Below are 26,999 nucleotides of genomic sequence, written 5' to 3'. Positions count from 1 at the left end.
TTCTCAAGTTATAGACCTATTAGACTGACCTCTTGAACCCAAAATCTAATTTGGTAATCTTTTTACATCATTATGCATACCTGTTCAAAGTTTGAATAAGATCACTTCAGCCATTCTCGTTATAGACCTATTACAGACTTTGACCTTTGACCTCAAATTCCAGTCATTTAACCTTTACATCATTATACATATCCATACCAAATTTGAATTGGATCACTTCAGCCATTCTCAAGTTAGAGACCTATTACAGATTTTACCTTTGACCTCAAAATCTAATCACTTAATCTTTACATCATTGTACATACCTGTTCTAAGTTTGAAATAGATGACTTCAGCCGTTTTCAGGTTATGGACCCATTTCCTCAAAATCTAATCAGTTCATCTTTACATAATTCTACCAAATTTGGTCAGAATCCCATCACTGGGTTCACAAGTTATCGTGGTAACAGTATTTTTACTCAACATGACCTCTGACCTTTGACCTCGTGACCCCAAAATCTAATCAGTTAATATTTACCTCATTATACATCCATGCACCAAGTTTGACCAAGATCCCTTTAGCCATTCTCAAGTTACCACGGCAAAGAAAACCTATCATGGACGGACAAACAGACGGACAACCTGAAAACATAATGCCTCCGGCGACTTCGTTGGCGGGGGCATAAAAAAAAAAAAACTAGCGGTAACAATAGGTATTCCTCTACTTTGTATGTAGAGGAAACCTAATAAATAGAAATGTGAAAAAAAATACAAAAGTGTGACAGGAACAAAACAAAGATGGCAGGAAGAACCCAAATAAATCGATTTCCAGTTACTCAGGTTCAAATGCAGCAACAGGTATAAGCTACCAGAAGTTTGCCAGTGGGGAGGCACAGCCCACACAGCATTGGGATATGGTACAAACATAATGAAATGGAAGACCAAATACTTCATTGGAGTAATCAGAATTTCTTCCATGAAAGTATTGGAAATAGTTTTTTTTTTTTGTTTTGTTTTTTTAACTTCTAGTGTATTGATAAACGTAGGCATTTTGGATAATGGCATCTTCTGCCAATAACTTTTTGATTGTACCATGCACATGAAAAGGAAACACGGGAGGGCAAAAAAGAAAAAAAGAAAAAAAAATCAGTGCACAGGATTATGAGTGAAGGGAACAGGAATAAAGGAAACTCGGTAGAACTGACTAGCGAGGCCAAGTTTAAACGATCACCAATGGTAAGCCTCCCTCGAACGGGCAGACTTACCCTTGACGATCACACGTGACCCAATCATAGCCATTTTTTTTTTTGGAACCACCAATAGGACCTTGACTTTCAACATTTAAGCATCGTGTCAATTGAAAAAAACGTATCTCCATCTACAATCTATCCATAAAACCCAACATCATGAAAATTGGAGGAAAATTATTCAAGTTATGATCAAAAAGGTGTTGTGTACGTGTGTGTTTTATTTTTAGTATACTAGATCGAGGCTCGTGCAAGAGCTAACATTAATCACAAAAAAACAAAATGACACATAAAAAACATGTAATAAAGGGACCAGGAGACAAGATGGGGAGAGAGAGAGAGAGGGAAGAGAGTGTTCTTTGAGAATTAGGTCACAATAGGGAAAAAGTAGATAGAGCACAAATCAAATATCAGATTACAACATCAGTTCAGGTGCACCATGATACAAGAACATTTTGGATGTCCAAGCGGTCTCGCAGATTGGCACCATATTTGGTACGTCATTGGCAAAATAGAGGGACAACAAAGAAAATGTTTTTATTTATTTATATATATATTTTCCAGACCACCATTTGAACTTGATCTTCACCTCAGCCAGATATGATGTAAATTAAGCATAAATGTGCCTTTTTCTATGCTATCTAGAAAGGGCAATTTCGTTCCAACCGGACAAACTTTAGTTATGGTGAAAATGTCTAATTGGGTCATGACCTTAAAAGTGATGTCAACGTCCAAAAAAGGTTAACCGCATAGTGTATTACCATTATGTATGCAAATTTTCACTCCAAAATTCCTCAAAGCTTGGCAGAAAAAAAACAACCCAAAATGGTGGTTTAATACTCCTTGGGGGTGCAAGACCTTGATCTTTAACCCAAGGGGTATGATGTAAATAAAGACTAAATGTGGGTTGCTCTACACTATACAATGAGGGCAAATTTCATTTTGATCGGATAAACTTTAGTCGAGTTGTGAATTTTTTTTAATGTCTGATTGAATCATGACCTTAAATTAGGCCAAGGTCAAAAATTTGGTTAACCCACACTTAATATTCACATCAATGCAAAAATTAATTCAGAAAGTCCTAGCTAGCTCAGAAATTAAGTTTGGACATGGAGCGTTGTGTCCAGGAATATATTGCTACGGTATTGAGATTTGTACAGTAAAAGTCAATAAAGGTTAAAGGTTGCCCCCCCATAGTTAGTCACACAAGCAACATGTAGCCTCATTTGTAGTATAGTTAAGTCTTAGTATATGTGAGAGTAGGCCCCTTCCAGTGTTAATCCTGCGTTGTGTAAAGACAGGAGGATAGGCCCTACTTCTACAAACCATTCCACGTCCATAGGCTCGATCCATTGCGGCTAAAAAGCCCTAGTTGTGCTGGGTGCGAGTTAACACGAGGTGGGCCTCGGCAGGTGGAGGAGGGTTGAGGTCGGCGCAGCGGCGAGGTGATGACGGTAAGAATGAGTCACCAATCTGGGCTCTCAGCATGTGGCTGCAGCACTGCATCAGAGCGTGGTTGGAACATCGATCGGGCTAAGGGCGTGGCAATAAAACCCTTTGCGCGAAGCCCCCACCTTAGTTGAGTTCGAGAGTTGAGTTATGGGAGAGGTGCGCTGGAGTGAACGAGTTATGAGAAGGGAGAGGCGCTCGTCAAGTTATGAGAAGGGAGAGGCGCTCGTCAAGTTATGGGAGAGGTGCGCTGAAGTGAGTACTGAGTTCTGAGTTCTAAGAAGGGAGAGGCACTTGAAAGGGCTGGCAGAGGAGAGAGAGGACGCGCTTGAAGAGGATCACTCGCACTGCATGAACTTGGTTACGAGGGATACGTGGGCGCAGCCAGGGCGTTGATAACTTGCGCGGTTCAGCCAAAGCGAGTGAACGTGGCTGAATAACCACCAGCCGCGCTAAGTCCGCCCTCTACTGTTCGCCCAGAGATTACCGGTTTGTTCGAGCGACACGATACGAGTTCCTGCCTTCGCCTACCTCCATCTTCGCGGGACGTGCCGGGGACCGTGGAGAGCCGGACGGGGCCGTTCCTGGACGACCAAGCCGGCGCGTTTGGCCTGTAACATCATCCTGCCCATCTGCAATCCCCGTGTGAGTGTGTCAGTCGGGCCCGTTGTCCTGGGGTATTAAGCATAAGACTGTCTAAGCTGCCCTGTGTCTCTTCGTCCTGAACTGTAAATACGTGCCATAATAATTAAATCTATTTGTTCTTCCTTTTCTTCTGTATTCGATCGTCTTTGTGAATTCTCCATTGACTAAGCGTGGCACGAATAAAACCGCTTGAATCGGGTTCCAATATCTACAACGGCGTGGATCACGTGTACGCAAACCGCTCGGCGTATCACCATCACACGTGGTTCGTGCAAGGCTTATTTCCTCGCTTCCAGGGCAGCACGACTACTTAGGTACGAGCGAATTTGGTCCTGAAACCCTATTTGGCACTGTCCGGAAGAGACGTAATAGGTCTCGGGTCGTGCCAGGTCAGTAAAGACAAGGGGATTAATCCCCCCTTGAGAAGGGGAGAAGGCCGGCGACAGATCCACAACAATATATATATATATATATATATATATATATATATATATATATATATATATATATATATATATATTGTTACGGAATCAGAGTACGGCACTCCCCTTGGGGGGGGGGGGGGTTAATCCCCCCTTCTATTTTCACTAGCCGTCTCCGCTCCTGACGCTACACAGCTACCTCTGGAAAGGCAGGTGGGCAGCCCCGTTCGTACTGCGGACAGATGTTAATTGCCGAGCGGTGTTTAGCAACCGCGGCACGAACTTTTAACAATTACTAGACCCGATTCCTCAACGTCGGCCAAATCGTGCCACAGGTACTCAATGGGGAAATCACAAAGACGAAAGGATGTCAAGAAGAAGAAGACAAAGGTAGGAAATACAAATATGATTTATTTACTAATTACTATTTACGCAATCAAAGAAACCAAGGAAGAAAGAAGAATAAGAAAATAATTGCAGAAACAGGGACGGACCAGAAGGACACAGTGCAACTCTAGCTTACCTATTGCAGTCTTTCTTAAAAACCCAGGACAGAACAAAACAGAGACAGACTCACACGAATGGGGAAATGCAGGTTGGATTGGCTGGAGGGAGAAGAAAGTGGGACCACAGGGCTGGAGGGATGACGATCGATCCCGTACAGGACGGCAGGGTTGATGCGAGCGGCCGACTCTCCGCGCTCGGGTCCACCCAGCAAGGTTTGCTTGAAGCAGCCCGTCAGAGCTGCACGCGGCTGGGGGCCGTTTAAATCAGCGTCCCTCCTCTCGCTCGTACCTCTCGCAAGCGCCTTCCTCCTCTTAACCCAACTCGGTCAATGCCCTTCCTTCACTGAACTGCTCCGTGCGCCCTCCTTACTACTCATCTCTTCCTGTAAAGGCTTCCGCGCATGCTTATATTGCGCCTGGGGCGATCAAGCTGCCGGCCTCCAGAACACGCCCATCGGTCCACCCGCCTCGGCCTTGATTGGTGGGCATGGGCTCTTCCTGACTCCACCCATGATGACGAGGGGCGGGCCACGCCTATCTTCCCCAGCTTGACCGCGTGCGTAATGGAGTCTTGGGGCGATTCGAGCGAGCCCCCAGCCAAAGGGCAGCAGTGGCGAACGCCGCCGTGCCGGCGCTTTTTAGGAGGCCATGGGGGTGTCGGAGGGATCCTAATCTTATTTCATTCGATGCAATGCAGTGTTAACTAGTGGGAACAGAGCCTTAACCTACATAAAATAAGGAGATAACTGTATAGCAGGATATATGATTGGCTACATGTATGTGTATGGAATAACTATGGGGACGACCTTTAACCTTTTTACACCAAATGGAGGAAGGAGGGTGATATTTACAACAAGCTTCATTACACTTACAACGATAATAAAAAAACAACACCATTCTCAAATCCACAACAATATATATATATATATATATATATATATATATATATATATATATATATATATATATATATATATATATATATATATATATATATATATATATATATATATATATATATATATATATATATGTATATATATATATATTTTCCTAAATGGCGGTTTAGTACTCCTGGGAGTAAAAGAAACTGGTACCATTAAAAATTTGTGGCACCAATTGGAGAGACAAATCCTACAATAGCAATAAGCCTTCTCCTATGCTATAGGGGGAGGCGTATCTAGAAAATATTACAATACAAAGCCCGTCAATGTCCGCTTTGAACTCAAATCAAGCTCGACGGCAAACGGCTTTAAATAAAAAATTGAAATGAATGTTCTCCATATCCCCTTAAATTTTTGTTGAAAATCTGAAAGCTCAAATGGTAAACAAAAACGGAAGCGATTACAAAACCTGGCCGCGCTGCATGGAAAATGGGATAAGGCCTATTTGAATCAACTGTGGCTTTACCCTTTGACAATTTGACCCAATTAACAATCTTCTCCATAATTATAATAGGGGGTTATTAAAAATTGTGACAAAAGCTCAAAAAAGGCTGTGGACAAAAGTTATGGACAGATTTCTCAGGGACTCTCCCACCCCCCCTTCCCACGCCTCCTCCCCCCAAGCCCTCTCCCTCCCACACATCTCCCTGCTCTCAAATGTTATGTTTGTGTGCTTCCCCTTCTCTCCCCATCTTGTCTTCCACTCTCTCTTTTTATATATTTTGTTTGTCTGGTTGATTTGTTTGTGAAATAAATGTTAGCTCTTTCACGAGCCTCGATTCAGTATACAAAAAAAAAAAAAAAGAAGATCTCCTGCTGAGTGGTCAACGGGCTAACAGTATATCCGATGATCTATAATCTTATATGATCAGAGGTGTCTGTTATCAAAGTCATTTAGATATTACAAATTCAGAAGGTATGTGAGGTGGTGAGGAGAGATTAACCAAATGGGAAAGTGATAAAATGAATGCATAAAAGGTGAAAAGGAAAGATTAGACAATTATGGAAGCGGTGAGAGAATGATTGGATGGGTTAGGGGTGAGATAATGCGAGGGAGGGAGGAGAGGGGAGTGGAATATAGGTCAAATCCTAATTTATAAAACAAGGATGGGATATCAAATCCTTCCTCTTCTCCAATGGCTTGATCTCTGATCATCAATTTGGATTCAGACCAGGTCATTCTACTCTGGACATATTGCTTCTGCTGTCTCAACAATGGATGGAGGTCCTCAATGCCAAACAGGAAATCAGAGCTGTCTCACTTGACACATCACATGCCTTCGGTACGGTCTGGCACCCAGCTCTGCTCACCAAACTCTCCTCCTATGGTATCCATGGAAATCTCCACTCATGGCTTGCGGACTTCCTCTCTGGTCGAAAGCAACGTGTGGCCCTGAATGGATTTCTCTCATCTCCCCTTCCTGTTCTGGCTGGAGTTCCCCAAGGTAGTGTTCTGGGCCCTGTGCTATTTATGGTCTTCATCAATGATCTCTCCGACTCTCTGGAAAATCCTCTCTATCTCTTTGCTGATGACTTTGCTGATAAATGTAGAAAAGGGATCTCGCGAGATCTTGGAGACGGTGGCAGGGGTTTTCGACGGTCCACACGGTCTCCACGTTTTTCAAAGTTAAGTCTGTTCACAATTGTATTTTGTCGAAACTGTATTTATCGTTCGGTGTGTGAACTTATAGTGTCCCCCTTGGAAGTTTCTCGGTGTTTATCTTTCATATATTAATCGTTTGTTTGCCGCGTCACGAGCAAGGCCTTGCAGCCGAAGGCTTCCCCCGTCGAAGGTTGTTCCTTCCTTCGCTGTTTTGCTAGCTTTTTTGATTTCCCCTTCTCCACCAAGCTTCACCAAACATCTACTATTTGTCTAACGTTGTAACCCCCACACCCCCTCCCAAAAACAAACAAAAAAAAAACTTTTATTTACCTTTCTCCTCGTGTGCTTTTGCCTCTGCCCACGTGCGCTGTCTCGCCCCGCCCCCATTTTCCCCTTGCCTTCTACCTTTTGCCCTGTTCAAGTGACTCGTGGTCGTCGCTCTAGGCTTCCTCTCCCCATTGGTATTTTTGTCAATATAAGATTGTTCTTCACAGTTCTGTTTAAATATGTTTCAACTATCCCCTTCAGTGTTTTATTCAGTGGTTTATTACAACACGCTGTTTTTCTTCTTATTTAAAAGGCTCCTTTCAATTTCCTCTTCAACTCATTCCATTTCAAAAAAATATTCAATCTCTTATGATTCCAAATCACTCCATGCTCTAAATTCTCATTCATTCCATCCCTCCTCCATCGTTCTTAAACGAATCGCTAACTTGAAAATCACAACAAACCGAATTTGTTATATATGTTCATCTTTCATTAATCATCCACTTTCTAAACTCCCCCCTTGCCCCTCCCCTTCAAATCTCCCCCCCAACCATCCATCCCAAATTCTCCCTCCTCCCACCTCCTTCTCAAAGCTGCCTCCTCCCCACTTCGTCTCCCTTCTATGTCATACCTCCACCTCCCCCAACCTTCGACTTTCCTCTGCCCCCCCTCAAACAAACTCACTGTGCCTCATTCCATCACCATCAAACCTTTCATCCTCCTCATCCTTCCCTTTCTTGTAACTCTTCTGTAATCTCTGACACACTATCAACTGCTCTTCCTACATCCCCCTCTCACCCTTCATCTGACCCTACCCCTCCCCTCCCCTGTCCTGCACCCGATGCTCCCCCTCTCTCCTCACTAATGGTATGGACCTCAAACATCCGGGGCCTTCGCTCAAACCTGATTGATCTCTCCATTCAGGTTGCTTCTGAAAATCCAGACTTGATCTGCTTAACAGAAACTTTCCTCCTTCAAGATGTCTCTGATTCCTTAATATCTCTTCCTGGTTACTCCCTCCTCCGGTACGATAGACCTGAGCCTCGTCCTGGTGGTGGGGTGGCTATCTTTATCAAAAACTCTTCCTCACTCTCCCTGCACTGCCCTCTCTCCACCCCACCCACAGGAGTACCTCTGGCTACGGCTTCCTCTCCGCTCCCACCTTTTGTTCATATGTGTTCTGTACCGTCCTCCAAACAGTGATGACTCCATTTACATTTCTCTGTCGGACAACATGGACCAACTTCTATCAACTCATCCAAACTCTCTCTTCCTCATATGTGGCGACTTCAACTGTCATCATGCCAGCTGGCTGGGTGTGGGTTCATCTCTCACCAGCCATGGCACCTCAGCAAAGGACTTCTGCGACTCATTGGGACTGACACAATCTGTCAATTTCCCGACCCGGATCTCAGTCAATGGAGTATCTTCTCTTCTGGACTTGGTTATGACTAACTTCCCTGCAAATGTCTGCTGCTCTTCTTCTGCTCCAATCGGTTCTTCTGATCATGTGCTTGTTAAAGTGGACATCTCTCTGGCCATTCTCAGAGAGCCTCCTCAGCGTCGACAAGTCTGGCATTTCACTCAGGCCGACTGGCACGGTCTGCAAGCAGCCATCAATCAACTGGACTGGTCTCCCATCTCTAATGCCTCTGACATCAATTCTTCCTGGGAATTCTTCCAAAGCAAACTGCTTTCTCTCATGCACAGATTTATCCCATCTCGTCTTCAGTTGTCTTACCCTTCCTCCCGTCCATGGTACACTGAATCTTGTGGTGAGGCAGTTGCCCTGAAACAACTTGCCTTTGCATCTTGGAAGGCAAATCCAACTGAAGGCAATCTCAGTTCCTTCCACCAAGCTCGAAACAAGTGTTTCTACCCTCAGGAGTGCCAGGAAGCACTATCTCTCCACACTCAAGATTGAACTCTCAAACCTGTCTCCTTCCTCCAAATCCTGGTGGCGTCTGGTCAAATCCGTTTCTGGTGTTTGTTCCCCCTCCATCCCCTCCCTTACCTCAAATGGCTACACAGTTGACACCGCACGTGACAAAGCCGAATGCCTCAACTCTGTGTTTGCCTCAAAATCTTGTGTCCCAAACCCATCTCTCTCTGTTCCCACCTTTCCCAGTCGAACCCAACTGCTCCTGGACTCTGTATCCTTCTCTCCTGACAAGGTGGAGAAGTTTTTATCAAACCTCGACGCTGATGCTGCAACTGGACCAGATGGCATCAGCCCTCGGGTCCTAAAATCCTGCTCTGCCGCTCTATCTCACCCTCTCTCTGTTCTTTTCACCCTCTCTTTTGCTCAAGGTCATCTGCCAGCATCTTGGAAATCAGCAAACATTACCGCTTTACACAAAAAAGGTGCAAAAACAGATCCTTGCAACTACAGACCAATCAGCCTGCTCCCAATTATCAGCAAAGTCATGGAATCCATCATTGCTTCAGATATCAAATCCTTCCTCTTCTCCAATGGCTTGATCTCTGATCATCAATTTGGATTCAGACCAGGTCATTCTACTCTGGACATGTTGCTTCTGCTGTCTCAACAATGGATGGAGGTCCTCAATGCCAAACAGGAAATCAGAGCTGTCTCACTTGACATATCACGTGCCTTCGATATGGTCTGGCACCCAGCTCTGCTCACCAAACTCACCTCCTATGGTATTCAGGGAAATCTCCACTCATGGCTTGCGGATTTCCTCTCTGGTCGTAGGCAACGTGCGGCCCTGAATGGATTTCTCTCATCTTCCCTTCCTGTTCTGGCTGGAGTTCCCCAAGGTAGTGTTCTGGGCCCTGTGCTATTTCTGGTCTTCATCAATGATCTCTCCGACTCTCTGGAAAATCCTCTATCTCTTTGCTGATGACTCCACTATCTGCCGCTCCATTCCTCATCCCTCAGATCGGCAGTCTGCAGCGTCCTCACTCTCTGCAGACCTGGACAAAATCACAGACTGGTCAAACAAGTGGAACATGTCTTTCAATCCTGACAAATCTCACACTCTTACAATGTCTCTCCGAAAGGACCGACTGGACAACCCTCCCATCTACTTTCTCAACAATCCTCTCCAAGAAGTTCTGTCGCTCAAGCTTTTGGGTCTCACTATCTGCCATGATCTTTCTTGGGAAAACCACATTTCCAAGCTGGCCTCCAAAGCCAGTCGCCGACTGGGCATCCTCCGTCGTGCGAAGTCCTTCCTTGGCACACCTGAGCTCCTCACCACATACAAGGCTTTCATCCGCAGCTCAATGGAATACTGTTCCCCCCTCTGGGCTGGTGCTCCTGCCTCACACCTTGCTCGGCTTCACGCTGTTGAGGCCAAAGCTTTCAGAATCATTGGAATCTCCTGCGATGTAGTCAACTCCGAGGGCCTTTCACTCACTCACCGCAGGCAGGTTGGTGGTCTTTGTCTTCTACCGACTCCTCTCCGGCCTTGCTCCCCCAGCTCTCTCTGTGCTCTGTCCCCCCAATATTCCTTCAGGTCGCACAAGATCTGCCTGCAACCCTCTTATGGTTAAACTGCCAAAGTCTAGGCTCTCTGCTCACCTTCACTCTTTCATTCCCCTTTTCTCCCGCCTCTGGAACAAACTCCCCCACTCCCTTCAATCCCACTCCTCCCTCCAGGTCTTTAAAACAGCTGTTCACCACCATCTCTTATCTTCCCCCATCGAAAACCTTGATCTTTTCTACCCCCGGTAATTCACCCCAGAGTCCTTGCAGTGTTCATATGTTTTATTCCTCTCCCACCTCCCCCCAAGTCCTCCCGATGTCCCTGCTCTCAAATGTTGTGTTTGTGTCCTTCCCCCTCTCTCCCCATCTTGTCTGCCGCTCCCCTTGTTTTTTGTGTTTTGTGTGTCGGTTTGTCTTTTTGTGTGATTAATGTTAGCTCTTTCACGAGCCTCGATCTTGTATACAAAAAAAAAAAAAAAAAAAAAAAAGGATTGTATGTGCTTTGTTATAAAACAAACAAAAAAAAAACCACAATGAAACAGTTATTTAAATTAAAAAACGGCTGGCCTAATTCCCACAAATTTGCATATGTGCTGGATTCCCAAAAGGAACAGGTATTACTCGTGACCAAATAATAATTGAACCATTTACCTTTAGTAATATTTACATGGCCCTTTTATCTTAATTGTATTCAAAATTATTAGCTTTTAATGCATTGGCCATTAATCAACTAAATAGGAGTCAAAATTGAAAAATACAAAGCATTTTAGGTATGCCTGCTTAGCACTCCATAGGAACCTTTTGCAAATTACGGTGGAATGCAGATTCAAATACTATATAGTATATGCTGTGCATACTGAATTGAGTTGTCAATAGACCACAACTGCACTTTCAATTTGTGCAAATGTAGACCCATATCTTCACCCAACATGTGATATGTACAAGATCCTCTATGAGCATTATAATGCGATAAAAATTATATGATTAGGTTAGATGAAAAAGGTAAAGTGAACATACTTTCAGGGGAATCAGGTTGTAATGGTGTGCAAGGACAAGAACCATGAACACGATAGGTGTAGAACGGACGTTCCAAGTATTGCAGCTCCACGAGCAGCTTGTACACCAGGCCAGGTTGGTTATGTATGAAACAGTTCTATTTCGTAAAAAAAAAACAAAAAAAACAGCATACATAAAGAAGCACCCTCATTACATATAATATAGGATATTGGCAAGAAACTTAACAAATTGGTGGGGGTGGAGGGGGAGAGGGGGGGGGAAAAACCACAACATTCCCTTTACTGCTGGTAGAGTTAAGGAATAAACTAAACACTAGAGAAGGCATGAAAGTAAAAACGAGAACCGCACTCGGTAGAGCGCATACCTCCGCCAGGCTGAACAGTTTACGTTTTGGAACCCACTGATATGTTGGATCCTGGATTCGGACCTTAACCAAAATTTTATCGGCTTATTATTGTCACTTACCCAACCTATCCACCAAGTTTCGTCCGAATCCGTCCACGACTTTGAGATATCGTGCTTTATATCGTTTTTTTCCCACTCAATGGTGAAGAATCACTTTTGAAAATCTCTGATCCGGATTCGAATCTTCACCAAAATTGAATAATTACATCCTCGTCACATACCCAACCTCCATCAAATTTCGTCCAGATCTGTCCACAACTTTGAGATATCCTCACAAACAGACAGACATGGGTGAAAAAAAAGCAACCTCCATCCACCTTCAGTGGCAGCGGTAATAATTCCCACCCAAACAGCTCACCCTACTAACACCCTCAATCTAAATTGGGACTACACATCACCAAACAGCTGAAATAGTGACCATGACTTCCTGTGCTGCAAATGCACTTGTTTAATGGTACTGAACAACAAGGGATGCCTGCTATGCATCCAGGCCGTTTCCGTATACATGACATCTTTAAATTGTAGCTTGGGGAGGGGGAGCGATGGCAATTCCTTATGAAGGTGAAGAACATCCACAAATTGTCAGTGGTTCACCATTATAGATATGCTACGTTTGTATACACCTTTGTAGGACAGCTTGCCATCCTAATTACTGTGGGTTTAAGGTAAGGATTGAATCCACTCTGCTCTCATAATACCATCCACAGATTGACTTTCCCTGGAGAGTGTGGGGCAGTGGTTAAGGTTAGATTCTGGCTTTGCTCAAAGGACTTTGTAAGCCTCTGTAGGTCGATTACCCTTGCACCACAGACACGAATTATTGGAAAGTAGCACAATGGTGTTGATCAGTTAAAGATAAATCACATCTATGGTCCCATATAGCCCAGTCTTGGGCTCACATTTGAATTCAAACTGTTGAAAAAAATCATTTCACCCATGAGTGTTTTAATGCAAATCTATGAAAATTTTAATTTTTTTAAACTGCAACCCAAAATTTACTTGTGCAAACCAGATAATGGACCCAATTCTGGAATGCTGCAACAAACCACGCTGTTGTCCCTACACCTACCCCCACCTACCATGAAAGATGCAAGTTGGCTCATGGAAATGCTAAAGCAAAATGCGACATTCTGCAAAATAATCAAAAGTAATTTATGGTTGACATACCTCAGACAGCATCACAGGAGAATCTTTGGCAACGGTTATGACACAGCCCGAGATGCCATTCTCAGTAACCCTCTCCAACCAGACTTTGTAACTTTCAAGTTCAGCAATAGGCACGAAGTAGTGATTAATCATCAAGCTGCTTATAGGTCCTGTTTGAACCTCTGGAAAAATGGTGATCAGGTGCGTTTTGTTGCAACGAACAGGGTCTGCAAGACAAAATTGTTGCACTATGAGTTTGGTAATTTGCACTAAACATGAAAATATTATAATTATCACATTAAACTTATCACTATTTTAGAAGAAAGCTGATTAAGCATATTGCCAGAAATCCTGTCACAAAGAACCTAAAAGTCCCACTTGACCTTCTCTACAATCACACGTTATTACGCAAAGCCATACTGTACCACGAGAAATGAGCCAAGTTTGATCATCAATTGTAATATATAAGCTCAAATTATCAATACAGGGTGAGTCAAAAGTAGCGCCCGATTTCTGTTTATATATGTTTATATATATATATATATATATATTTCTGTCAGTTGATTGTTTGTTTGCCATTTGTATTACAGTGTACAAGAAGGTATAAATAAATGAATGAATGACATGTTTATCAAACCATTTATTCGGGGGAAAATTATTACGGAAGTGTACCAAGCTGTTTTACTTGCAATTTTCAAAGTGCCCTCCCTCGTGATCGATGCACAATTGCAGCCGAGCAGGCACAGAGTGGCACACACGCTTGCAGAGTTCGATATCAATTTCCTCAAACTTTGCAGTGATTTGAGCCTTCAATTCCTGAATGGTACGAGGCTTTTCACGATAAACAAGGTCTTTCATGAGCCCCCAAAGAAAGAAATCTGGAGGTGTAAGGTCTGGGGAAAGTGCCGGCCACTCGATCGGACCGCGGTGGCCGATCCACTTTCCGGGAAAGTTTTCATCAAGCCACTGACGAACATGACGTCCATAATGAGGTGGAGCTCCATATTGCTGGAAATAACAATTTGATCTTGTACCCTGGACCAAAAGGAGGTTTGCAGCATATCCAGGTAAATTTCTGCAGTGACAGATCGCTCAAAGAAAAAGGGTCCAATTATCCCTAATGGAGATATGGTTGCCCAAACTGTCACGCCAGGTAAATTTACCTCCTTCTCAACTGTCACTCTTGGGTTCTCCGCAGCCCAGTAGACAATTGTGTCTGTTAATTGTGCCGTTAAGCTTAAAACATGCCTCATCTGACCACCAGATGTTGTCTAGCATTGTGTCCTCTTCGTCAAGTTTCGCTAAGAACTCTTCGCAAAATTGAAGACGGCGGTCGTCATCTCCATCATGAAGGGCATGCAGTAAGTGTGGATTGTAAGGTTTCCAGTTTTTCTGGTGAAGGATACGGATAACACTTGATTGGCTCACTTCCAACTCTGCAGATAAACGGCGAGTTGACTTTTGCGGACTTTGTTCCAGTCTCCTGATGACTTCTTCAGCCTTAGCTACATTTGTTGCCGCTTTCAGACGACCGGACTTCTTTGCAGTGGCTACCGACCCTGTTGCTTCAAATTTCTCGACAATGTTTCTTTCCTGGGGTGGGTTACTATCGAAATCCTGTGCCAAACGGCGTGCCACCATCGTTGGTTGTTCATTAAATTTGTAGTAATGTTTCACGGCCGCAATGCGTTGATTCATTGAAAGGTAATTCATGGTTCAATTTGGTGCAAATTCAGTAACTTTCCAAACTTTCAGCAATAACCTGCAAAACAAAAACAAAAATAAATAAATTAAGAAAATTAATAATCTGCAAGACAATTATTAACATGACATCCCAGAAAGAATCTGACAGCCGAAAAAACAGAGATCGGGCACGGGCGCTACTTTTGATTCACCCTGTACATCCCATTGTATATGCACACCGTCGTAAAAAATAAAATAAAATAAATAGCACGCTCTTGTTGAAGCAAATTTCTGGTCACACATTAGGCATACCAGGTGCAAAATTGCAAAAGATAAATGCTAAATAATTAATTACATGACCATTTCATTGTGATATAATCATAATGCTGCATTGTGGTGAATGCTTTCACATCGCAATCCAAAGTGGAAGTAACAATCTCAATATCAGGCATGTCCACCTCCAGCAGCAATCACTGCATGGACAATATAAGCACTCACATCTGAGCCTAAAGAATGACATTCCATGTCTGAATCAGCTCTGAGGGCCTGTGGCTGTCTTGGTAAGGTTAAACATGATGATCAACAAAATCCCAGAAATGTTCATATGGATTGGAATCTGGTAAGATGGCAGGCTATGGTGTCATGCCAGTCACATTGATAAGGAAATTCCTTGTTTGAATGGCCATGTGAGTGGGAGCATTATCATGCATGAAGAATATTCCTGGTTGATGTGGAAGTGGAGGCAACATGCTGCAAGATCTTGATGTATCAATATGCCATGGATATGGATCAAGTTCGTGTGAAAGATTTCAGCAATACCACCCCACATCATGAAACTTCCACATCCAAAAGATGCAGCTTCCTGGAAAGACTAGAGCATAAACGCTCATTGCATCTTCTGCAGACCCATGAATGAATATCATGCTTTTAAATGAGCGCTATATTTGTCACTGCCAACTTACCCATTGCTTCAGTGCCAATCAAACTTTCTTGAATGTGTTGCGGTGCAAATCTTGGATGCCGACCAGAACGCGCATGGATCTCTGAATCATGGAGATGCTGTCGGTGAAGCTCACTGTCAGAAAGAGCGTGTTTGAAGTATTCTCGGCAGTTTGAAACGGATTGCATGGACGGGTCATGCGAATATATCAGTCCAGAACACGTCGTTATCCTGGCATGTTCACTTCTTGGCACATCTCTTTTGATCATGTCTGAACACTGGTCTGAGGTCATAAACAGCCCCTATCCTCATGTTAAAGAGCCTTGCAATATGGCTAATGGAAGACCCTGCTTGGATGCGTCCATTTAATTTTCTGCCAGCCATGGCATTGTAATGTGTTAAATAATGTAATCTGTTTATTTTTTTTTGGAAGATCCGCATGCTGGTGCATCAGAGATACTCAAACTTGCTTAACGCCTCATTTTACTTCTAAAATCCCGAGGGTGGACGGGTTGGGATTCACTTGCGAAACGAATATTGCACGAGGCAATTAGGTTACGTGGAAATTTGAAATCAATGCCTCGTGCCAAAAAAGGCACTTACAATGAATACTGGAAGTCCAACAATTACATTTTAGTGTATTTCTTTGTTAATGGCAGAGAATGCATATGTCTACCCACTCTAATGCCTTGCATAATCCCAGCTAAAACCAAATATACAGCATTTTGACTCACCAGGAACACAATACATCGGGATGATAATGATCAGTGTGGGTGTCGCAAGTCCATAGCGCAGAGTCATGTTGGTAAAGTGGCTCTTTACAGTTCTGAACTAAAGACAACACAGGACCCACAACAAAAATGCATATTGCATGAAACCATTCTTTGCAAGCATAAATTAGAGTACACACAAAGCATGCAATCCAAGGAGTCGGTTTACATACGGCAAAAGGAAAATATTTCACATACCCGAGTACCAGCCTAGCCCCACCATACAAAACTTGCGCATTACTCCCTTTCATCATGTACCCTCCAAAACACCTTTTCTTCAACCTGTGCCCTCATTTTTGTTTTTATTTACTTAATTAGCTCTTTGCTCTGCACAGTGGGAGATGGGGTTTTGCAATGGTTTATGTGTGTATGTGTATGCGTGTACGCAAGTGCATTAACTAACCATTTGAGTTTTTGTCAAATTTTACCTTTATGAGAAGATAGAGAACACAAGTAAATAAAATGTACATTTTTTTGGTTTTAACTTTGGTCTTTGTCAAGTCTAGTTCGAGTACAACGTACAGACGGACAGACAGGCGTGAAAACAACCTCCATCCACCTTTGGTGGCAGAGGTAAAAATCGCTGCACTAAATTTCAATGAGAACAGCAATCGTCCAAGTGGCCAACAGACACAGGGACCTCAAAATACAACCTGGCCTTCCCAAAGTACAGACAGCGAAGCATGATCAGGGGAGAAATGCCATTAAATTACATCAATGACCCAAAACAATAAGTGCATGGAATCATCGACAATGGCACAGGAGACCATAACTGGGAATCCAAACTACTATGTCCAGCAGGTATGATCGATCCAACAAAACTAACTGTCGCTGCCAATGTAAGCAGGTTCCCAAAAGTGTAGCAGATTCTACATTCAGACTTAAAACAGTATTGCAATTATATATATATATATATTGAGTAGTATTAATAAAAATAGAAACACTGGACCTTTAGCTCTCTGAGCCCTGGCCTAATGTTGTAACCCAAATTTGGAAGCATTTTGACTGGTGGGTCTGGAGAAAGATTTTTTTGAAGGAATTTACCAAGTCCGCCATTTTGACACACTCCTGGTAACATGACCGGAACAATCTTTACATTCCCCATTACCAGTCAGGAGCAGAACCTTGCTGCAAAGTTTCAGCCGGATCGGGTCAGCGGTTCAGCTGGAAAAGTCGAAATAGGAAACAGACGGACAGAGAATGACGACAATACCTTATCTGGAATTCAAATTCCCGATAATCTAAAGAGGACTACCAAGGAAGATTCATGCATCCTAATAATAACTCGATGTCCCAACAGCACATGTTTTCAGTCATTGTTGACATCAACTTGCAATGACCACACTGGCCCCTTGCACAATATATTTTAAACATTTGTTGTGCTGGGGAATTTGGTTGAATAAATAAAAAAAAATAGGAAAAAACTCAAACCATACTGGTAGTGTCAGTTTTATTAGAATGCTCTGGTTCATATGCATGTGACCTTATTCCCACGTTATTCGGCATTGCCGATCCCAAACTGAGGTTGGTGTCTTCATTGGTAGCGGGGTTGAACTAGAAAATAGAAAATCCGAAACTCAGCTATGATTGTACAACTTTTTCACTGTTAGAGGTTACCATCATTAGATTAGGTAGCATCATTAGATGCTATATTGCAGACAGAGGTAAGTGTCACGTCAGGCTTGTTGATGTTGTCCCAAGCGGAAGCCATGTGTCAGATGGACGTTTTTCTGGAACCCGCAATGAAACCCACATTTTTAGTGTCACAAAGATGGAAACACCTTCAAAACATTTATAAAGGGTGCGCTTTTCTACTATTTGAAATATAGAGAAGGCGATATGATTGTTTCCAATCTGCTATCACTAAACAAAGCCATAGCTCACCTCAAAGTTCTTTACACTGGGCGCTGTGTACGCCACACGTACGAGAAGCTTGTCAGGTGATGAAGTAAGCCGAAGACCGTGGCTCGGTGCTTCCTCCACAGTCAGGCGTACCTTCTGCCCAAACTCCTCCACTTCAAGTTGCCAAACGAAGAGCGAGGCTACACGATCGTCAGCCGATGGCTTGCGACAATGATAAAGTGCAAATAAATAATCAATATCGGATGGAAACGACTTCACAGAATGCCTGCATGATGTTAATTACACAAGTTGCATACTCTTTTCACCGATTTATATCGATGAATACATGAAGGGTGTTCAAGTGCTCCCCTCCTCCGAGAAGGCAGAAGTTGGGGCTTTTACATATCGTTTAGAGTTAATATCACTTTTCCCAGCCATGGTATTTTTCCAATGCCAATGGAATAGAATACAAGTAATGTTTGGTGATCAAAGCATTTTTAAAGGGAAAAACTGTCAATCCCCTCCTTCCCTTGTAAAATTGCTCAACTCGCTGTTCAAACAAAGCAAAACAAAACACTTGGATAATTGAGAAAAAAAAACTGTTAGAGGAAAGATGTCAAACCAAAGTTATATTGTTTTTGACAATATGAGACTTTCGAAATGATGCAATCCACCACAGAATGCTCGGCACACATGTTCATAACCCCGTAGCAACAATGTTGATTGGGGCACGTTTCCGTATATTGTTACCTAAAATGGATTGAAGTTTCTGAAGGAATGCGAAAATATTTGAGCTACCTGCGATAAAAGGATGGGCCTAAGTACAATAAAAGAGTTTGAGAACTCTTAGTTCACCCAAAAAGCTGAGATCTTGCACTTGTTCCGGTCTGAGTCCTAAGGATTATAAATGGGTGCGTTTTACTAGACTCCCCCCCCCCCCCCCCACAACTCACTGCCAGCGAATCAACTTTGAACATTGTGGGAATACCAGGCTTGGTTATTTATTTAATGACCGTCTGCAATTAGAAAGACTGCTGTGCTTCATTACCAACAGAGCAGAGCCAACTGACTTCGACAAAGGACATCGACGTGAAAATTCACAAAGTGCGTGCCAGCTCGGCACGTGGGAGCAAGATTTATCAGGAAAACTTCCCTGAGGGCGACACCATATCTGGTTTGGGTGTTTATCAGGAATGGCAAGATCATATATGGGGTTTGTGAATGCACAGGGTAAGTTCAAAATCAACTTTTTGAAAGTGCTATTTATTATTAATCATGTTGGGCTTGGGTAAAAGGGGTTGAGGGTTGTTATAAATGTATAGTTTGTTTCCCGATTCCAGGGCCACTTTTTTTTTTTTATAGAATATTGTATCTATTGCTAAAAGGAGGTGAGAGAGTGTTTTTTGTATCGAGTGGAGCTGCATGCTCGTATCAACAGGAAATAGTAGGAACTCGACACCTCTTATCCACGGATATTTCTCCTATTTCCTATGTTGTTCCGAATCCAATTTGCATACAGGAACACAATTGTGGCTAACCCATTGACATTGCCACTTTCGTAAAACTGCTGAAAATTATGCAAAGACAATTTGACATAGATTCCACGCCAGCAGTGGCAGGTTAAAAGTGCCCATGCTAGCAGAAGTGTAACTGAAAACAACGGATGCATGAAAGGCCTCGTGTTAGCATTCATACATCATTTCAAAAGTCCCGCATTAGGGATGAAAATTATTTCTGTCATTTCTCGGATGACTCACCAAATCATCAAATCCAGGAATCGTTCTTGGAATCACGGCCTGAAAAGAAAATGCTCAAAGCAATCACTTCGTGAATTTTTTTTAATTTTTTTAAGGAATCATCTAGGGTCTACATAAGGGCTTTTTTTTTTCTTTTTTTTTAATACTGAATCTAGGCTCGTGAAAGAGCTGACAACCGCGAGGGAAAGACAGTACAGGGGGACCGCGAGGGAAAGACAGTACAGGGGGACCGCGAGGGAAAGACAGCACAGGGGGACCACGAGGGAAAGACTGTACAGGGGGACCACGAGGGAAAGGCAGGCTTAAAGCAGGCTTAAAGGCTTAAAGGCAGGCTTAAAGCAGAACCTTAGTGCTGCCGATTACACAACTATCTCAATGTGCTCTTCATCCCTGACATTAGTCATGAATAATGTTGGATCTAGTGATGTCACAATCGCACGGCATACGCACCGTCATATAGTTGGTAGAACATTCCACAGAGACATTCCGAAAAGTGAATGGAGGAGCTCCCGGCTCTATGTCAGTCCCAAGCCCCAGGGAGCGCATTCCCACTCCAGGTTTCGAACAGGAGACAGCGTACATGTTTTTGTCACCATCTACCTCTAGCCCCACGGTGAGTTTCAGCACATCTTGCAAGCCTGGCTGTGGGTAAAAGATGTAAGCTTTAACACGTTACAATTCAGAATAATCCTGTAAAATAAATATTATATACATGGTTTTCCCATTTGTGTTCCAATCAGAACCTCAGGCACACCACAGTGAGAACTCAAGTTCAGATCCCATATGTGCATTTGCCCATTTCTGTTCAAGCCCTTGCAATTCATGTAAAAAAAAAAAAACGTCTACCAATGTATCCCGCATCCAATTTATGTACTTGCTCTTCCCTGAGCCTTGGATCAGTGCAAATTAAATTCAAACGACAGCTACTTGCACTTCAACTGCCACAATTTCTACCTCTGTGGGGACAAACACGAAACATTTTTGGTCATAGTTTCACAAATATTTTCTCCAAAGCTTGGTGAGAGTTGGTAACAGACATATTCCCCTTCCATTCCTTCCCACCTAAAGGACTAAGTCACATTTTAAGAATTTGTTTTTCTTAAACTGTCTTCACTCAAAAGGTTAACATTCCCAATCCATCCCTTCCTGTACCTTCTATCTCCCTATAACACAATGTCAACATATCCTTCCTGATGGCACAATCAGTCCTGTCATACTCGACCTGATGGGTCAATCACTCCTATAAACACTCTCTCGCTCCATTATATCAGTTTTTATTGAATGGGGAACTTCCTCCATCTTGGAAAGTTGCAAACGTAACGCCGATCCAAGTTTCCAAAACGGATCCCCCTCAACTATAGGCCCATCAGGCTTCACTCCATCATAAGCAAAGTAGTGGCATCAATCATTGCAACAGAACCGAAACACGACCTCCGACTCACTAATCCCTGACTATCAGTTTGGCCATTCCACATTGGATATCTTAATCCTTCCAAAACATCGATTGCATGGATGCCCTGAACCACAATCAAGAGGTTAGAGTCATCTCAAACCTTTGCCTGTCTGACATACAACATTGAATCAATTGAGTCTTTCCTATGAGGTCAGGGTTCCAGAAGACAGCACCTTACCAACTCCTATTCATGATCTATCTGGTCCTCTTGAAAAAATATTTTGCCGATGACTGCATCCTGTGTTGACCAATACAAGTCTTACACTGTCTCTCCACAAGAATCGGCAATCAAACTATCCAATCCACTTCTCTGAATAGATATTGGAAGAGGATTGGAAGAGGTGTAGTCCTTAAACTCCTTGGCACAGTATCACAATCTGCCATTACCTTTTGGCAGGATCACATCAAAAAGCTAGTAACGGATAATTGGTGTCTGGGTATTCTTTGTAGAACAAATTAATTTCCAAGCTGCACCAAGCTCCTCAGGATGCACAACGATTTCATAGCTAGCTCCATAGAATATGGTTCTCCCGATTCCTAGCTAGTTCCTCTTGAGGCAGTTGAAAATAGAATTCTACAGCGTTGAAATCGCAATAAGACCGATTCTTGAGGAATGTCATTCCCTCGGATGAGGTGAATTGGTGGGCTCCATGGATTAACCCTTCGGCAGGGCAAATGAGAATTCCATTCCAAGTTCTCTTTTGGCATCAAGGGTATTCCCAAAGCCACCACAGGCCACACAAGCCCCTCAAGAATCCCTCACCTGCTCACCCTCCCCCAAGTTCAGGCTTGCTGCGCACCTGCATTCTTTTGTCCCCCTTATTCTCACGATTGTGGAATTCTGTGTGTAAAGCCTTCAGTCTTTCAAATGCCCCTCGCATCACATCCACCAATCCTTTCCGATTACCACATCCCTCCTCTCCACCCATGAATACCCACACTTTGGTGGTTTGCAGACCTGCTGCTACCCTTTGACATTCAATTATATGTACAAAAAAAGTTAAGAAACTGCTCGCCAACCCAAAGACTGGAGCCGATTTGGGCAGGAATTTGCTCAGGACACAGAAGATAACTAGCCTACCCAAGACTTGTCCTTAACATCCACAAACTAACACAGATGGAACACTCAACCAACCACATTGCAATGCAACTTCCCATCTGCAAAGCACAAATCAGGGGGTTATCAAGTCGGTAATAAAACTAGCCAGCTAAAAGTTAACTATGCTACCCCTGCACCATCCTCTCATACAAAATAATAATGGTGTAATACACTCGAGCCAAACCTTTCGTCGTACGTAGCAGCCCTTGTATCGAGACATAAATAGTGCATTTCCTGCAGGGTCCATCACAAGGCTGTAGTTACAGCGCCGGATCAGCTCCGGAGTCACCAGAATCTCCAGGTCGCGATCTGAATAAGCAAATAAAGAGTTTTGCTTCACGAGCCAGACAGTCAGCCGGCTTAACATCCTACCCAGAGGGGGTACACCCTATGATGTAGCACCCTGAAACCAATGCGACATCAAGGCAGGAATTAAACAAAGATTAGATAGCTCAGAGGTAAGAGTGGTATGTCAGAAATATCCAAGAAGCTACAGCACGATGGGGTCAACAGCATGGGGGTGGAAGGAAGGGCAATTACACCACTTAAAATTAAAATAATCCGCTTGAGGAAGTTCAATCATTCAAACTCCTGGGTCTCACTAACAGCCATGACCTTTCTTGGGCAACAGAAATTTCAGTGTTGGCCTACAAAGCCCATCCTTCGCACACCTGAACTTCGATCCACTTACAAGGCTTTCATCCGAAACTTTATGAAATACAGCTCTCCCCTCTGGGATGGCTGCCCTGCTTCACATCTTGCTAAACTTGATGCCATGGAAACAAAGGCCTTCCATATCATTGGAATCTTATGTGCTGAATGAAGCTAGGTCTATCACTTCACAATCGCACACAGGTCGGTAGTCTGTCTTTTACCAGCTCCTTTCTGCTCTTGCAACCTCTGCTCTATGCTTTGTGCGACCCCCAACCCTCCAGGTTTCTGCAGGGCACACAATGTCCACCATCAACCCCATTCTGTTGAAACTACCCAATTTCAGGATCACTGCACACCTCCACTTTCTTGTTCCTCGTCTCCCTCCTACCCCCCCCCCCCCCTCCCCCAATCTCCCATCCCCACCTGTGGAACCAACTTCCACATCCTCTTCAGTCTCAATCCCCCCAGGTCTTCAAGGCAGATGTTAATTACCATCTCAAATCTTCCCCAATCAAAAATACCATGATCTTTTCTATACTCATTAACCTCCCCAATTTTCAGTTTTCCTTCCTGAATTCATCTTGTCCAACCTGTACATCCTTCTGTCCCCCATTTTGTACACATCTCTTCCTTAGGCTTCGACGCTGGCGTTTCCCCCCTCGCTCTGCTGTTCCTTGTCCTGATCCGTTCAGTGTGCTGTACTAGTACCAGCTCTTCCACAAGCCTCAAGTATACTAACAAAAATAAATAAAGTAAATAAATAAACCGATCAACCAATCACAGCAGTCGAGTCACAACTTCAATAGTGTTACGGTTCATACCGATTATATAAAGTTGCCAGCTCTGTGCAATCATGTGTTTTGGGATCATTAATCCCATTGCTGAAGCGTTGCATCGAACTGCAAAGGCAAAGTTAATACACGAGTCACCATGCACAACATAATAATGATATAATAATAATAATAATAATAATAATAATAATAATAATAATAATAGTAGTATTATAATTAATAACCCACAATTTGAGAACATCCCCTCCCACCCCGCAATAAATACCAATCCCCCAACCACCCATCAACCACTCACTACTCACCCCCAGAAAATAAAACCACCACAATCCCTCAGAGGTAAAAATAAAATACCAACCTACCCCTCAAAGAAAAACCCAATTACACACCGAGAAGACAGATCCCAAACCCCAGAAAACGAAAACAATTTACTGTAATAAACCCAACCTCCACATTTGATCAACAACAAAAAAAAATGTATATACGTATATATATATAATTTATTTTTTTTATTTTTTTTAAACCCCACCCTGTGTTTTTTTGTTTTTTTTTAAGACCATGGCCATGGGTACGAACGAGTAAATGAGAAATGCAAGTTTCTTAAAATGTCAACACGATTATCAACTGGAGTTCATAGGAGACTGTGTCCCACGTAGTGGTCAAGTATATACTTCAATTTTAATAAAATTACTTCGAAGAATGTTGAATTTTTTTTTTTTTTTAATTAAAAAATAATCGAGGTTTCACACGATTGTAGCAGTCTTATACACCACCCTATTGAACATCGCCAAGTACTGCTACACAGAAGGGTGTTGGAAGTGAAAACAAGGCAATTTGTGTTCTACATACTAGTGTTCAAGTATATAATTCAATTTAAATAATGAAAAGTTTAAAGGCGTAAAAATAAATTCCATGTTTTACCGCCGTTTTACCCAGCGTCTATTACACCATCCTATGTAACACATTACATTATGTCTTCGTACATGTCGTTTGTGTCCATTATGTCCTTAAAACAGTAAGTTTCCTGCTTGGAATGACTTTCAACTTAGTTTGATTGCTAGACAGGTAGACAAGAGTAAAAAAATAAAATCTCCCTCTGTGCGCATGCGCAGTCGGGACGAGTTCAGAGCGAAAGTCGTGTTGAACGGCAGATTTGTTTTCTGTTAACCCCGCGTTTCGATTCGCTGCTCGGGGTAATGAAGCACTCGATGGAACCTGTCACAGGTCTTACTTTCCAAAGGTTGACGTTGTGGTAAACTGCCCACTGTCACACATGGCTCTCCCTCCGCACAAACCCCACCAAGGAACCTACAATGTATAAACAGGTATCAATATCATTAATCAAACAGCCGTTACGATTTACAAATCCTCAATCACAGAACTCGGAACATTTCACTTTGTCTACAACACGAATACACGTACATAAACAAAATTGAATACACAAATAAACAAACACATACATAAACAGCAACACGATAATCGATCGTCCCAAAGAACGTCTTCCATTCCCACAACGAAAACCGCCCCCAAAGCACATTGTGAACAACACTCCCGCCAAAAATGCATAAACGCCACCAACCATCTATACATGCCACTATATAGTCTTCTATTACTCTACTCTACCCTGATTGGCCAAGCACAATACAGGTGTGACGTCGCGTCTACTGGGAGGTGTTCCATTACCAATCAGCTTGCGAAAGTTTCGCTGGAATGCTTAAGCCGCTTGGCGAGCGCTCTACAAGCTGGTTGCCAATGGAACATACCCCTTGCCGCCTTATTAGTGTGGATTTATAAACGTTATAACATTTTATAAACGATTCCTCAGTAGTTATAGAACACGATTTTAGAGTGAAAATGCGAAAAAGTACCTACCACCTTAATTTTTCATTAAAAAAAATCGTGACTATACACCGCCCATAATGATTGGAGGCTGAAAGCGCGAACAGGCAGATTGACGAAGATGAATTGACGAATTTATGTAGATCATGTCCAGCCTCGCCGATATAAAAGTGATTGAGGATGTAAAGTCGTAACGGCTGTTTGATCAATGATACCCGTTTATACAATATGTTTATACGTACAAATCAGGCTCTTTGGTGGGATTTGTGCGGAGGGAGAGCCGTGTGTGATCACTGATCAGATTGTCGAGACGGAAACGGAATGATCAAACGATGAGGAAGATGAGGATGCTTGTGTTGCAGTAGCGTTTCACAACCAGCAGGCGGCACCCTAGGTATGTTGCCACAGACATAGACACGTTCAGCGCGTACAAATCAGATGGCCACATTAGAAAGCTTGTCCGCCATCACCATTCCACTTCCAGGCAACCGGGGTCGGAAAACCCGGATGTGCCTCGATGCGTTTTCAGGTGAAAACTCTGTGGAAAGGCTTTGCTCTAATAGTAATAGTCTAATCCACGAGTTCTACCTTATTAACTCGGTGTCTCTGCCTTTTTCTGTATTTTACATGTATTTACATTCTCTGTTGGACACAGTGGTGGGAATGAAGGAAAATGGTGAAGGAAATTTGTAAATTATTAATTAAATGATACGTTTCATCGAATCCAATAACCCAGTGATTTCCAGTGATTCCCCCTTATTCCCAGTGATTTCCTGTGATTCCCACTTATTCCCAGTGATTCGCAGTGATCCCTGTGATTCCCAGTGATTCCCAGTTATCCCTGTGATTCCCAGTGATTCTCAGTGATCCCTGTGATTCCCACTTATTCCCAGTGATTTCCTGTGATTCCCACTTATTCCCAGTGATTTCCTGTGATTCCCAGTGATTCCCACTTATTCCCAGTGATTTCCACTTATTTCCAGTGATTCCCAGTTATTCCTTGTGATTCCCTGTGACTCCCAGTGATTCTCACTGATCCCTGTGATTTCCAGTGATTCCCAGTTATCCCTGTGATTCCCAGTTATTCCCAGTG

At 43.0% G+C, this 26,999-nt stretch overlaps 1 protein-coding gene across 1 annotated transcript in view; it reads right to left on the bottom strand.

The window, feature by feature from the left end:
• Positions 1-25,615, bottom strand: part of LOC137424686 (zona pellucida sperm-binding protein 2) — a 62,454-nt gene extending 36,839 nt beyond the window's left edge. The window contains exons 1-10 of the mRNA XM_078775226.1: positions 25,528-25,615; positions 25,299-25,375; positions 24,101-24,178; positions 22,810-22,934; positions 20,524-20,715; positions 20,074-20,112; positions 18,359-18,538; positions 16,439-16,535; positions 13,103-13,308; positions 11,531-11,666 (exon numbers count right to left, since the gene is read on the bottom strand). Coding sequence (XP_078631352.1) covers positions 11,531-11,666; positions 13,103-13,308; positions 16,439-16,535; positions 18,359-18,538; positions 20,074-20,112; positions 20,524-20,715; positions 22,810-22,934; positions 24,101-24,178; positions 25,299-25,375; positions 25,528-25,604 — 1,207 coding nt within the window. The 5' untranslated portion in view covers positions 25,605-25,615. The remainder of the gene's footprint in view (positions 1-11,530; positions 11,667-13,102; positions 13,309-16,438; positions 16,536-18,358; positions 18,539-20,073; positions 20,113-20,523; positions 20,716-22,809; positions 22,935-24,100; positions 24,179-25,298; positions 25,376-25,527) is intronic.
• Positions 25,616-26,999: the final 1,384 nt, after the last annotated feature.

Source organism: Myxine glutinosa, chromosome 4 (genome assembly GCF_964187855.1).
Source record: "Myxine glutinosa chromosome 4, kmMyxGlut1.1, whole genome shotgun sequence".
NCBI lineage: Eukaryota > Metazoa > Chordata > Myxini > Myxiniformes > Myxinidae > Myxine > Myxine glutinosa.
This window is presented reverse-complemented; position numbering and strand designations above follow the sequence as displayed.